The sequence below is a fragment of the Herpailurus yagouaroundi genome, unplaced genomic scaffold, assembly GCF_014898765.1.
Source record: "Herpailurus yagouaroundi ecotype Mexico unplaced genomic scaffold, PumYag 77, whole genome shotgun sequence".
In the NCBI taxonomy this organism is placed as follows: domain Eukaryota; kingdom Metazoa; phylum Chordata; class Mammalia; order Carnivora; family Felidae; genus Herpailurus; species Herpailurus yagouaroundi.
In genome coordinates, this window is record NW_024412388.1 from 40,672,037 (window position 1) to 40,687,631 (window position 15,595).

At 36.2% G+C, this 15,595-nt stretch overlaps 1 protein-coding gene across 3 annotated transcripts in view; it reads right to left on the minus strand.

The window, feature by feature from the left end:
* FAF1 (Fas associated factor 1) overlaps positions 1–15,595 on the minus strand; it is a 529,666-nt gene that overhangs the window by 289,015 nt on the left and 225,056 nt on the right. For all 3 annotated transcript variants that reach the window (XM_040470188.1, XM_040470190.1, XM_040470189.1), the window contains one exon: positions 8,194–8,285. In XM_040470188.1, the coding sequence (XP_040326122.1) occupies positions 8,194–8,285 (92 nt within the window). The remainder of the gene's footprint in view (positions 1–8,193; positions 8,286–15,595) is intronic.

Genomic DNA, 15,595 nt, shown 5'->3' on the forward strand with positions numbered 1-15,595 from the left:
CAGAGCCTGACGCGGGGCTCAAACTCACGGACCGCGAGATCGTGACCTGGCTGAAGTCAGACACTTAACCGACTGCGCCACCCAGGCGCCCCAAAACAGAACTTATTTTTATTCACTATGTAACCAATAAATCTTGGATAGACTAAAATTTTTCCTATAATAATATGAAACCTGTATAATTAACCGGTTTTTTCCCCCTTGCTAATTTTACTATCACTGATAGTATAGTCTGAAGTTTTGCCATTGAGGTACTATTTCACCTATTAATTAGTGAAATCTTATTAAAAAGTGTTTTTAAATGATTTTCAACTGTTATAAAGGTTATGATTAAAGAGTTTGCTCTTAAATTTTCAGAAAGCTTGATATTCTATTTCCTGAAAAATATAATTTACATTCAAATATAATTCTAAATGTAATTATAGATCTATATATAATTTTCTGCTCTTAATGTTTTCTTTTTTCAGAAATTGTAAATACATAAAAGACTCAATTACCAGGCACCCCCTAGTGGTAGTAAAATCAAGAAAAAAATTCTTATAGGACACGGTTTAAAATGTACTGTTCTCTATATGTACAGTTCTTGGGGTGCCTGGATGGCTCAGTTGGTTGAGCATCCGATTTCGGTTCAGGTCACAATCTTGCCATTCTTGAGTTCAAGCCCCACGTTGGGCTCTGTGCTGACCAGGCAGAGCCTGGAGCCCACTTCAAGTTCTGTGTCTTTCTCTCTGTCTCTTCCCCACTCATCATCTGTCTCTGTCTCTCTCTCTCAAAAATAAACAAACATTAAAACAATTTTTATCTACAGTTCTCATCAAACCTTGAAAATAAAATGGTTTATAAGTAAATAATTTAAGAGCATGTTATTTTATATCTACATTTTAATAAATGATTAAGGATACATTGGAAAAAAAAAAAAGGGAATTACACACTGAAATTTCATGAATATTCCTGAGAAGAACTACAATGAGTGAACTAATGTAATGCCCTTCAAAGAGTATATAACAATTACAAGGAAAAAAAAAATCTCAATCTAAACAACTGCCTCCAAAAGAAAAGGCGTATTTACTTTTTTAATATTTATTTATTTTGAGAGAGAGTGCAAGCACAAGTGAGGGACAGGGAGAAAAAGAGGGGGAGAGAGAGAATCCCAAGCAGGCCCCACACTCAGCACAGAGTCCGAAGCAGGGCTCAATCTCACGACCGACCATGAGATCATGACCTGAGTCAAACTTCAGAGTTGGATGTTTAACTGACTGAGCCATCCAGGTGCCCCAAGAGAAGACATCTTTAAAGTCTTATACATTTGTGTCAAGAATCCGAAAGCCATATTAGACGGAGAGTCACAGAGACTTCAGAGTGAGAAGTATTTACTATTGACCTTGAACAATCCAAAAGTCTTCTAAATACCTCAATTTCCTCATTTATAAAATAGATGAATCAAAATCATGCTGCATACTAGCAGGGTTATTTTACTATTTAATAAATTACTAATGGTAATTAATTACTAATGGTATTTATCAGCATAAATAAATCATTTTATTTACTGTGCTTTGTAATTTATGCATTTACATATAATGTACCACTCCTGCTTAATGAATTTTTACAACCACACTGATAACTAAAAACAATGCTTCCCATTTTATAAATGAAAAATCTAGGGCCGCAGCTAAACTGGGAGAGTAATCTAGGATTTTTCTCATTATACCTTAGTGTCCTTTGTCTGGAGAAATAGATTACAATCATAATACTTTCCTGACTTGGTTATAATAAACTTTGTCTAGGAGTGACACTATAATACCATATTGCCTGGTCTGATTATAGAAGACTGATACTTTATAAAGAATGAACCTAAAGTTTGCCATTTCACTGGAACTGCAATGGTAAAATCTAGCAGCAGGACCTCATCATAGTCTTCCACTGCAATTAACAAGCAGGTTATTATCCAACTCTTCTCCATCTTCTAATATACATTGACTCATCTCAGAGAAAAAAATAATAATAAAACCAATTAAACATCAAATGAACCACCTAAATAAAATAAACTATTTTTTTTTCAAAATTCCCAAATCTGAGATGAAGAAAGGATTGGGGACATTATATATATATATAAATTCTCCTATTTACAACAACCAATTCCAGAGTTCTTCTATTCACTTGCCAATTCTCAAATAACATTAAGAATCAGAATTACCCCTTATTTTATCCTGTTTAGATTATAAATTAGGTAACAAATTACAAACTTTATCTACCAGATTAGATAATATGATATGTTATATAACTCAATAGGAAATTTGTTTTTAGAGTCTACTATATAGTTACAATGTTGAAAACATATTTTTAATGTTTTATTTATTTTTGAGACAGAGAGAAAGCATGAGCAGGAGAGGGGCAGAGAGAGAGGGAAACAAAAGATTGGAAGCAGGCTCCATGCTGACAGCAGTGAGCTCCATGTTAGACTCAAACTCATGAACCATGAGATCTTCAACAGAGCCGAAGCTGGACACTCAACCAACTGGGCCACCCAGGTGCCCCTGAAAACTTATTTTTATTTGGTAGAATAAAAAATTAAAATCACAAGTTAAAAATAATTATAACCATTAGCTTTTAAGGTTCTAAATGAATTTTTTTAATGGCCTCCCATGAAATCAAAATTCAGATATACATCACCAAAAAAAGGGAAAATAATCTCTAGTTTTACTGAAAGATACATTAGATTAACACACTAAGAGAAAAACACTTGGATTTTAGTTAGACTTTAATAAAATATGCATTGATATGATTTTTCATTACAGGAGCCTCTACATGTCCTTCCTCCCCCCAGATAGTTTGTGCTTCTGTATCTTCTGTTTGGCTTTGAATTCTTCTGTCTTACTGTTCCAACAAAGGAAACAGCATCAGTATAACTTGGTAAAAATCCATAAAGCCAAGTTGGAAGATGGCAGCAGAGTATGAGAACCTGAAGTTTGCCTTGTCCCAGGAATACAGCTAGATAATTATCAAATCATCCTAAATACCCTAGAAATCCACCTAAAGACTGGCAGAACAGACTCCACAATGAAAGGCAGAGAAGAGGCCAATCAAAGAAGGTAAGACATGTGGAGACACGGTTTGGGAGAAAACTGGATTTGTGGCTGCTGTGGTGAGAAGGGATCCCTGGTCTCGGATAAAGGTGAGAGACAGACCAGCACAAAGGGGAGCACATGGGGAAAACAAATTCCCATAGCAATTGGCTAGGAAAGCAAAAAGGGCCAGATTTCCTACAATTAGTAGATCTTAAGGCCTGGAAGTTTTGTTTGTTTGTTTGTTTGTTTGTTTAAGTAGGCTTCATGCCCAGCATGAAGCCCAACATGGAGCTTGAACTCACAACCGTGAGATCAAGACATGAGCTAAGATTGAGTTGGATGCTTAACTAACTGAGCCACCCAGGCAACCCAAGCCTGAAGTTTTAAAGGTCATCCAGCTTGGGGGAATAGAGCCCAAAGGGCATTGCAATGCTCTTGGAGAGAAGGCAGTCAAATAATCCAGGGACACATAGAATGGAAACAGTGATCTGAAGACCACCTGGGGCACACAGTAGGCAGGCTATTTGCTCATTTCAGAGCACATCCCAGAGAGGCAGCATTCACAGAGACACCACTATAGGAACAAAGGAACAGACCAACACCATTTCACTCACTTCCCCTCAGCATGAGCAGGGTCACGGACCACCTGCAGGGACCAGTGCAGCACGGACACTCATGACCTAACTTGCTTACACCAAGCCCCACCCCCATGCTCCAAAAGAACCACCCTTCCCAGTCATGCTTGTATAAGAGTTCAGTGTGACAGCCTCTGGCTCCAAAAGATCAGCCCAAACCTGTGCTCACACCTTATCTCCAAACACGGGAGTTTTTTGGAGCTTCAAGTTCCACAGTGGTAGCAACAGGTCTCATTTCACAAATACACCAGAGCACACCTAGTTAAAAGGTGTCACATTCAGCCAAAGGGCCAAACACTGCCCACAACAGGCAAAGAGAACCTCTACAGATGACTGACCTGGGGATAAAGCAGCCAGAACAAAACAACAGAGTGCACATAAAACACACTGTAGACACTACTGGAATCACCAGACCCTGGGGGAGAAGGAATAATACACAACAGGGCACTACAGGATCTCTTCTTCAGAATGCTATTATACTCAAGAACAGTATACATAGCTGACCTACCACACAGAAATAGGGATAGAAATTAAGACAGAATGAAAAGATAGAAAAACTTATCAAAAATGAAAGAACAGGACAAGGCCATAACCAGAGTTCTAGGTGAAACAGATATAAGTAACATGCCTGATAGAAAATTTAAAGTTAATGATCATGAGAATTACTCACTGCACTTGAGAAAAGAGTAGAAGGCATGAATGAGACCCTTAACACAGAGATAAGGAATAACAGCAAAGATAAAGAGCTTGATAAATGAAATAAACATACTTGATGGAATGAACAGCAGGCTGGAAGAAGCAAAGGAATGAATTAATGACCTAGAAGACAGAGTAATGGAAAATAATCAAGCTGAACAAAAGAGAGAAAAAAGAATTATTCAAAATGAGAAGACTGACAGAATTCAGTGACTCCATCAAACATAGTAACATTAGCATTATAGGAGTCCCAGAAGAAAAAGAAGGAAAGGCGGTAAGAGAATTTATTTGAAGAAATAATAGCTGAAAATTTCCCAAATCTGAGGAAGGAAACAGATATTCAGAGCCAGGATAGGCACAAAGAACCCCATCAAAATCAACAAAAGCAGATTCACAACAACACATATTATAATTAAAATGCCAAATACAACAATAAAGAAAAAAATTTAAAAGCAGCAAGAAAAAGAAGACAGTCATTTATATGGGAAAACCAAAACGGCTGGCAGGGGATACTTCAGCTGAAACTTTCTAAACCAGAAAGGAATGGCATGATAAGTTCTAATGCTAAATGGGAAAAATGTGCAGCCAAGGAGACTCTATCCAGGAAGGCTATCATTCAAAATAAAAGGACAGATAAAGAGTTTCCCAAACAAACAAAAACTAAAGAAGTTCATGACCACTAAACCAGCCCTGCAAGAAGTATTGAGAGACTCTTTGAGTGGAGAGGCAAAAGTGACATGATAAAGGTAGGAAACACAAAAATAGCAAAAATAAATATATCTGTAACAACCAGCCAAGGAAGTCACAATATAAAAAGATGTAATATATGACATCATATTTCTCAAACCTGGGAGAAGAGGAATAAAGAATTGGTTCAAACTTGAAAGGCCATCAACTTAATATAGACTGCTATATGCAGAAGGTGTCATATACAAACCTAATGGTAACCACAAATCAAAAACTACTAATACATATGCAAAGAATAAAGAGAAAGAAATACAAATATATCACTAAAGAAAACCAGCAAACCATGAAAGATAGAAAGACAGGAAAGGATCAGAGAAAATCTTCAGAAACAAACACAAGTAATAAAATAACAATACATAGATGGACAAAATAATCCAACCTAAAGACACCAGCACATTGAAAGTGAGGTGATGGAGAAATATTTATCATGCAAATTGTCAAAAGAAAGCCATATTAGTAATACTTTTATCAGACAAAATAAAGTTTAAAACAAAGACTATAACAAAAGACAAAGGAAGAGACTATATATATAATAAAAAGGACAATCCAACAAAATATAACAATTATAAATTTTATACATCCATAATGGATAGACCCAAATAGTTACTAGATAGACCTAAAATAGTTACTAGATAGACCTATTATTATGTATTAGAAGGAAAAAATTACTCTTTTTCTCTCATACACTACTCACAGAATACTTCTGGCTATGAAATGTGTATTTACTATGTTTGTTTACTAACAAACATAAAGGAACTAATCAAGGAAAATACAATACTAGGAAGAGATTTTAACACCCCACTTACATCAATGGATCGATAATCTAAACAGAATATCAACAAAGAAACAATGGCTTTGAATGACACAATAGACCAGAGAGATTTACCAGATATATTCAGAACATCTTATCCTAAAATAGCAGAATACATATTCTTCTCAAGTTCCCATGGAACATTCTCCAGAAGAGATCCACAAAACAGGTCTTGTCAAATTTAAAATGATCAAAGTCATACCATGCATGTTTTCTGACCAGAAAGCTATGAAACTAGAAACCAATCACATGAAAAAAAAGTCTGGAAAGCGCAGAAATACATAGAGATTACATAACATGCTATGAAACAATGAATGGATCAACAAAGAAATAAAAGAAGAAATTAAAAGGTACATGGAAACAAATGAAAATGAAAATACAATGGTTCAAAACATTTGGGATGCAGCAAAAATGGTTCCAAGAGGGAAGTTTACAGCAAAACAGGCTTACCTCAAAAGCAAGAAAATGTCAAATAAACAACCTAACCTTATACCTAAAGCTACAAAAAGAACAAACAAAACCTAAAACCAGTCAAAGGAAGGGAATAATAAAGATTAGAGAATAAATAAATGATAAAGAAACTTAAAAAAACAATAGAACACATCAATGAAACCAGGATCTGGTTCTTTGAAAAAAAAAAAAAAATCAGTAAAATTGATAATCCTCTAGCCAGATTTATCAAGAAAAAAAAAAAAAAAAAAAAAAAAAAAAGGACCCAAATAAAATCACAAAGGAAAGAGGAGAAGTAACAACAAACACCACAGGAGCACAATTATAAGAGAATATTATGAAAGACTATGTGCCAACAAATTGGACAACCCAGAAGAAATAGGTAAGTTTCTAGAAACATAACCTACCCAAACTGAAACATGAATAGAATGTTTGAACAGACCAATTACCAGCAAAGAAATTGAATCAGTAATCAAAACACTCCCAAAAACAAAAGTCCAGGACCCGATGGCTTCATAGGTGAAGCCTACCAAATATTTAAAGAAGAATTATTACCTATTCTTCTCAAACTATTCCAAAAAATAGAAAAGGAAGGAATATTTCCAAATATTGAACTTGTGTCTAATGTGGGGACAATTTTAGAGGACTAAGCCCCGAACCTATGGGATTTTATGCTGTCTTCAGGTAGATAATATCAGAATTAAATTAAAATTGTAGAACTGGTGTTGAAAAATTGCCTGGTGTGGGAGGGAAAGAACACCACACATTTCATAGCCAGAAGTATTCTGTGAGTAGTATATGAGAGAAAAAGAGTAATTTTTTCCTTCTAATACATAATAATAAAGATATTTCATAGGTGGGAGGGGAAAAGGTTGACAATATTCATAGTTTAAGCACACAGGTCTCTACCACACAAAATCACCAAATTGTATTAAGAAAGAAAGAAACATGTATAAAAATTGTGAAAATCTAAAACCAAATGTAGTTCTGGAGTGATACTGTACTCACAAACATTATTACTCTATTACTGGCATAATCATTTACTTTGGATCAGTTTGCTTTATCTAGCATTAACAATGTAATATATAATTTAATATTAAAATATTTTAATCATTCTATAAATGTCTTGAGTTTCAAGAATAATGAAAAAAGGATAAGATTCTTTATTTCAAATAGAAAAGCTTAACAAAAATGTATCAGTGCTTTTCAAACCCTATTCTGCAGGACCTGATGAACTTCCCTCAGAAGTATGCCTTCTTTAGCCATGGGGAAAGCTAGAGTTCCATTTACTCAATCTCTTCCTTCTAATACTAGTCCCTCCCCTTCAAACAGAGCAGCACTCTTTTTTTTTTTTTTTTTTTTAAATTTTAGAGAAGGAGATGGAACAAGCTGGGGAGGGTCAGAGAGTGAAAATGTTAATGAGGTTCAGTGCTCAGCACAGAGCCTGACATGGGGCTCAATCTCAGGACTCTGAGATCATGACCTCAGCCAAATTGAGTCAGCCGTTTAACCAAGTGAGCCACCCAGACACCCCAGACCAGTAGCATTTTTGACTATTTTTTCCATAATGGAGTTTTGCTAAAGATTTTCTTTGGAAAAAAATTCCACCACTAAAATCAAACAAACCATCCAGACCAAAATAGTTTGAAATTTTATATAGTTAATAGTTGGTGGTAAGTTTATGCTTCAACAAGATTTTGATTCGATTTCATTTTGATATTTACATACAGCTTAAAGCAATGTAACAATCAAGCTTTCCATTTCAGACTCCCAGGAAAAGTAAACACCTTACCCAGCATGACTAGATGATGAAGGTGGTGGCAAGTCTGGTGTAAGGACATAAAGACTGTTGTTTTTTGGCAAATGTAGCGATTTTAAGACCGTCTGGAAAAGAAAAATTAAAAACAAAACAAAAAAAATGACTGTTGATTGTACATTATTCATTTTTTCCCTAAAGTTCTTGAAAATTTTTCAATGTTATAGCTTACCTTTTCATCTTTTGATAATTTCCTAAATATGATAATGCAGAATGACTGAATCCAAATAATTTGTTTCTCCCATATACAAGTGAGCATATAAGTATGAACATTAAAGATAAAACGCAAATTCTTTAGCTCATGATGAAATACAACTAGATAAGAACACAGCTGAGAGTCATTAATTTCTTCATTAAAGAAGTATATCCTTGAAACTAATACGCACTTCTTCAAGGATCATTATAACAAAAATTAGCATACTGTAGGTTTTCAGAGATCACAAGACCTAGAAAAGATTATAAGCAAGCACCTCAACCCAAAGACTTTAAAGATAAGGAACTGCAGCCCAAGAAGTAAACTGACTTGGGTAAGGGCTCTAGTAAGTGTTACCTGGGTACCTTAACTCTTACTCCAGAGAATTTTTTTGTTAAAATATTCCATCTAGGGTGAATAAACTACTCTTGTGATACATCTGAACTATATCTTGAAAGCCACACAAAACTTGAGTACAATTTTTTGCCATAAAAACCCTACATACCTTTTGCACTCCTAACTTGATGGTAAAAACTTACTAACATACTTCAAACTTTTTTTTTTTGACAGAAAAACATATTAAGAAACACATTTTACATCTTTACATCGTAACCCAGGGCATACATATTTATTAAACAGATACTTACTGAGCTACCTACTCTGTGACAGGACAATTGTAAACACTGAGGGTATAGTGGTGAACAGAACGGTCTAAATCCCCTGATGGTATAGAGTTTTACAGTTTAGTACGAACAAATAAAGTTAGCAACCTATATAGTTGAATATTAAAACTTGATAATTCTTTGGAATAAACATAAATCAGGGAAGGGAGGATGAAGAATATGGGGGTGTGAGTTATGTAATTTTACACTGGGTGGTGAGGGTGGTTCTCACGTGGGGAATATGGCTTTTGAGCAAAGACTTAAAGGGGTGAGGAAGTAAACCATGAGAATATACAGAAAAAGAATATTACAGGCAAAGAAAACAACCAGTATGAAATACTTAATGAACAACAAGGAGTCTGATGTAACTGAAGTCAAATGAGCACTGACTGAGATGGGTCACAGAAAGAATAGTGATGGTAAGGACAGGAAATATGTTGAGGTATTTAGGCTAATGTAAGGGCTTTGACTTTTACTCTGAATGAAATGGGAAACTACTGAAGTGACAGGATTACTTAAATGATTCATGTTAAAATGAATCATTTAAATAATACATACATACATAAATTTGTTAGCTGTGTTGAAAACACTTGGGAAGGGGTTGGCAGAGGAGGACAGAAGCACAGAAGAGACTAATGGAATATACTAAGATAAGGATGATAATGGTTTATACCAGTGTGATAGAAGTGATGTAAAATAGCTGGATTCTAGATATATTTTGAAAATAGTATCAAAGAGATTTCCCGACATATTGGATACAGTTTCTGACAGAAAGGAGTCAGTAATGATCCTAAAGATTTTAGACTGAGTAACTGGAAAGATGAAGTTGGTATCAATTCAAAGGCAAGACTGAAGATGAAGACTTCCATTTTGGGCAGGTAAGTTTGAAATGTGTATCAAGCATTTAAATGGAGAAGATAAGCAAGTGGATATATCAATCTGGAAAGCCGGGAACAGGTCTGGAGTGGAAATATAAACTAAAGATATAAAACTGTGCATATAGATGCACTTAAAAGTCATTACACTGGACAAGATTACCACTGAATTTAGTCACGTGGTCACTTCACTGGTGACTTTGACAGAAGCACTAGCAATTCTTTGCTTAGATTGGGCTAAGGAGAAATGGGGATAAATAAATTAGAGACAAGAAATATAAACAACTCTCTGGGGAAAGTTTTGTTATCAAGGGGACTAGAGGAATGCAGTGATTGTTAGAAGGGGAAGAAAAATAGAAGACATAACATTATGTTTGTGGTTATGCTCTACTAGAAGTAATGGTCTATTAGAGAAAAATACCAATGATGCAGGAAACACAGGGAAGAATTAGGTCAAATCCTTGAATAGGCCAGAGGGGATAAAGAATGCAATCCAAAGCAAACATGGAGGCGTGGTCTTCGATAGGAGACTGGACAAGCCATATAGAGTAACAAAAGGAGAATACTTTTGTAAAATGCAGGTAAGTAAACAGAGACCAAGCTGGGAATTTGTAGAATTTTGCTTATATTGCCTTTATTTTGTCAGTGAAACAAAACAGGAAAGAAAGGCATCAGTTGAGAGTGAGAATAAGGGAAAGGTGCTTTAAAGGCCTGAGGAGAGGACAAGTACAAAATAACCATTTAGGAGTGTAGATAAACCAGGTAAATATACTGTGACTGCCTAGCAACATTAAGGGGCTCTCTAAAGACCATGGTCATGAATTTAAAGGTACACCAACACCATGATTTTATCTGTCTGCAGCCACTTTTAGCTGTAAGGCACAGAATAGATGGAGTTGGATTTATCAAAAGTTAGGATTTTTGTCATGCAGGATCTTTAAAGGAAGAGTTGGGATTATACACAAGAAAATGATTATAATGATTAACCGTGGGATTTAACCCACTGTAAGGAAGGAAGAAAAAACATGAAAGAGGTAATCATCTTGAGCAGATGGTAGAAACAATGGATTAGAGGCCTAAGTAGTATTGAAGGACTGCTGGAGTTAGGACACCAAAGGAAATGAGCTAGAAAGATGAGATATGGTAAGCAGAAAATCAAAGCCTCAAATTAAGATTTGAGAATTATAATTAAATGATAGGAGAATGGGAGATATAGCTGATACAGGTTGGAGAAAAAAAGACCTCTGTAGGAAAGAAATTCAAGAAACTAAGAGTCCGAGGTACTGGAAGAACCATTTACAAAGATATTTAAATTACCAAGAATTAGGATAGAGAAAGGTGAATCCCCTGTAACACGAGGTCTGAGAGGTCTGGGGGCCATAGGAGGAGAAGTGGTTCTCCTACGAGAGCATTTGGTAGAGGCTGTACAGTCTCCCCACAGGCAAAGGTCCCAACAGACCCTGGAGAACAGCCACATTCACTCATATTGGAACAAAGACACCATGGTGTGATGAAACCTGGCACTGGCTGTATGTTGTGTTCTGCCATAAGCCCTGAACCTCTGCTGCTATGCAATTACCCAAATTTTTTCTGCGGCAGGCAGGCACCTGTCTACAATCTCTGAACTTCTGCAACAGCATAGCCGCATGCATGTTCCCAAGGGGCAAGCAGGCACCTGGCCATTGCCCAGCGAGACCCTTCCCCATAGGGTCAGAGGGGGTCCAAGCCACAGGTTTCTCAAAAGTGAGGGATTTGGAAACACAGCCCCATATGAGATATAATTCAGGAGGGAGCTTCCGCCTGACAGGCTGACAGCATGGACACAGACAGTGTAGAAGTAGGGAGTGGATAGAAGCCAAAGACAAAGGTGGGGTGCTTGACTGCTGGTCTTGAGAGCACAGAGTTCCAGAGCCAGAGACTGGGAAGCTGGGTAACCCCATTTTCACCTCTCCCATGCATTCGCATAGACATGCATGCCTGCCAACCAATCCACCCCAGTAAGCTAAACAGTACCAATTAGTGGAGAAGAGAGCCCTTGCACCAGGCTCCAACCAACTGCGCCAACCAAGCTCAGGCCCTAGGAGACCAACACAAGTCTCTCTCTCTGCTTAGTGTAAGGACTATAAAGTGCTTCACATTTAGACTTCTAGGGGAAACCGGATGTAATTTCATTCAGATTTTCTTCTGTTTCCTGGTCCATCTTTTGGTGTTTTTTTCCCCCTTTTCTTTTTCTCTTATTCTTGGATACAGAAAGAATTTATTTTTATTTCCCATTTTTACAAAATTTTTTTACTATATTCTCTTGTAAATTTTTTTATTCTATTTTACTTTCTTCATTTCATTCTATTTTATTGTATAATTTTTTATTTTAAATGTTTTACCTTTTTTTTTCTTTCCTTCCCCTTTTTTCTCTATCAGCTTCTTTCAAAAACCAGAGCAGAGCACACCTAGCATCTAGCTCCCTTTATTTGATTTTTTCTGTTGGTTTTAATTTTGAAACTTTTATTTTTTTTATTTCACTAATACTTTTCCTTCCTCCAAAATGACAAAATGAAGGAATTCACCTCAAAAGAAAGTACAGGAAGAAAGGATAGCCAGGGACTTAACACAGATATAAGCAAGATGTCTGAACTAAAATTTAGAATCATAATAATAAGAGTATTAGCTGGGGTTGAAAAAAGCATAGAATCCCTTTCTGCAGAGATAAAAGAAGTAAAATCCAGTCAGGAAAAAATTAAAAATGCTATATCTGACATGCAATCTCAAATGGATGCCACAGCAGCAAGGGTGGATGAATCAGAGCAGCGAATCAGTGATATAGAAGACAAAATTATGGAGAATAATGATGCAGGAAAAAGAGGGAAAGTAAGGCAAAAAAGCACGATACAAGACATAGAGAACTCAGTGACTCATTAAAAAAGAAAGGCATCTGAAACAAAGGAGTCCCAGAAGATGAAGAGAAAGACAGAAGGGGTGGGAGGTTTATGTGAGCAAATCATAGCAGAAAACTTTCCTAAACTGTGGAAAAGACACAGACATCAAAATCCAACAAGTACAGAGAACTCCCATTAGATTCAACAAAAAACGACCATCAACAAGGCATATCATAGTCAAATGCACAAAATACACAGACAAGGAAAGAAATATGAAAGTAGCAAGGGGAAAAAAATCCTTAACCTATAAGGGAAGAGACATCAGGTTCACAGCAGACCTATACACAGAAACTTGGCAGGCCAGAAAGGAGTGGCAGGATATATTAAGTGTGATGAACCATAAAAATATGCAGCCAAGAATTCGTTACCCAGCAAGGCTGCCATTCAAAATAAAAGGAGAGATAACGAGTTTCCCAAACAAAAACTAAAGGAATTCATGACCACTAAACCAGTCCTGCAAGAAATTTAAGGGGGACTCTTTGAGGGGAGAAAAGATGAAAAAACAAAACAAAACAAAAAACAAAAACAAAAATAGACCAAAGGCAACAAAGACAACAAAGGACCAGAGAACACCATCAGAAACTTCAATTCTACAGGCAACAAAATGGCAATAAATTCATATCTTTCAGTACTCACTCTAATGTCAATGGGCTAAAGGCTCCAATCAAAAGACACAGGGTATCGCACGGATAAGAAAAAAAAGATCCTTCTATATGCTGTTTACAAGACCCATTTTATCTCTAAGGACATCTTCATATTGAAAGTAAGGGGATGGAGAACCATCTATCATGCTAATGGTTGCCAAAAGAAAGCCAGAGTAGCCACACTTATATCAGACAATGTAGATTTTAAAATAAAGAATGTAGGGGCACCTGGGTAGCTCACTCAGTTAAGTGTCCAACTTTGGCTCAGGTCATGATCTCACAGCTTGTGGGTTCAAGCCCCAGTTGGGCTCTGTACTGACAGCTCAGAGCCTGGAGGTGCTTCAGATTCTGCATCTCCATCTTTCTCCGGCCCTCTCCTGCTCGTGTTCGTGTTCTCTCTCTCTCTCTCTCTCTCTCTCTCTCTCTCTCTCTCTCTCAAAAATAAATAAACGTTAAAAAAAATTTTTTTTAAAGAATGTAACAAGAGATGAAGAAGGGCATTATATCATAATTAAGGGGTCTATCCATCAAGACCTAACAATTATAAACAGTTATGCCCCAACGTGAAACACCCAAATATATAAACCAATTAATCACAAACATGAAGAAACTCATTGATAATAATGCTATTATAGTAGGGGAATTCAACACTCCACTTACAACAATGGACAGATCATCTAGGCAGAAAATCAACAAGGAAACAATGGCTTTGAATGACATCTTGGACCAGATGGACTTAACAGATATTCAGAACATTTCATTCTAAAGCAGTGGAATATGCATTCTTCTCAAGTACACATGGAACATTCTCCAGAATAGATCATATACTGGGACACAAATCAGCCCTCAACAAGTAGAAAAAAATCAAGATCATACCATGCATATTTTCAGACCACAACACTATGAAACTTGAAATCAACTACAGGAAAAAATTTGGAAAGACCATGAATACTTGCAGATTAAAGAACATTCTATTAAATAATGAACAGGTTAACCAAGAAGTTAAAGGGGAGTTTAAAAAGTACATTGAAGCAAATGAAAATGATAACACGACTGATCAAAACCACTGGCATGTAGCAAAGGTGGTCACAATAGGGAAGTATATAGTAATCCAGGCCTTCCTAAAGAAGGAAAAAAGGTCTCAGATATACAACCTAACCTTAAACCTTAAAGAACTGAAAAAAAGAACAGCAAAAAGAACTCAAAACCAGCAGAAGATGGGAAATAATAAAGATTAGAGCAGAAATCAATGCTATCTGAAAAAAAAAATTAATTAAAATAAATAAATAAATAAATAAATAAATAAATAAAGTAGAAAAGATCAATGAAACCAGGAGTTGGTTCTTTGAAAGAATTAACAAAATTATAAATCCCTAGCCAGTTTGATCAAAAAGAAAAAGGACCCAAGTAAATCAAATCAAGAATGAAAGAGGAGAAATCATAACCAACACAGCAGAAATACAAACAATAAGAGAATATTATGATCAATTATATACCAATAAATTGGGCAATCTGTAAGTAATGGACAAATTCCTAGAAACATATAAATTACCTAAACTGAAACAGGAAGAAATAGAAAGTTTGAACAGATCCATAACCAGTAAAGAAATTTAATTAGTAATAAAAAACCTCCCCCAGGGGCGCCTGGGTGGCGCAGTTGGTTAAGCGTCCGACTTCAGCCAGGTCACGATCTCGCGGTCCGGGAGTTCGAGCCCCGCGTCGGGCTCTGGGCTGATGGCTCAGAGCTTGGAGCCTGTTTCCAATTCTGTGTCTCCCTCTCTCTCTGCCCCTCCCCCGTTCATGCTCTGTCTCTCTCTATCCCAAAAATAAATAAACGTTGAAAAAAAAAATTTAAAAAAAAAAAAAAAAAAAAAACAAAAAACCTCCCCCAAAACAAGAGTCCAGGGCCAGATGGCTTTGCAGGTGAATTCCACCAAACATTTAAAGAAGAGTTAACACTTATTCTTTTGAAGCTGTTCCAAAAACAGAAATGGAAGGAAAACTTCCAAACTCATGCTACAAGGCCAGCATCACCTTGATTCAGAAACCAAAGACCCCATTAAAAAGGAGA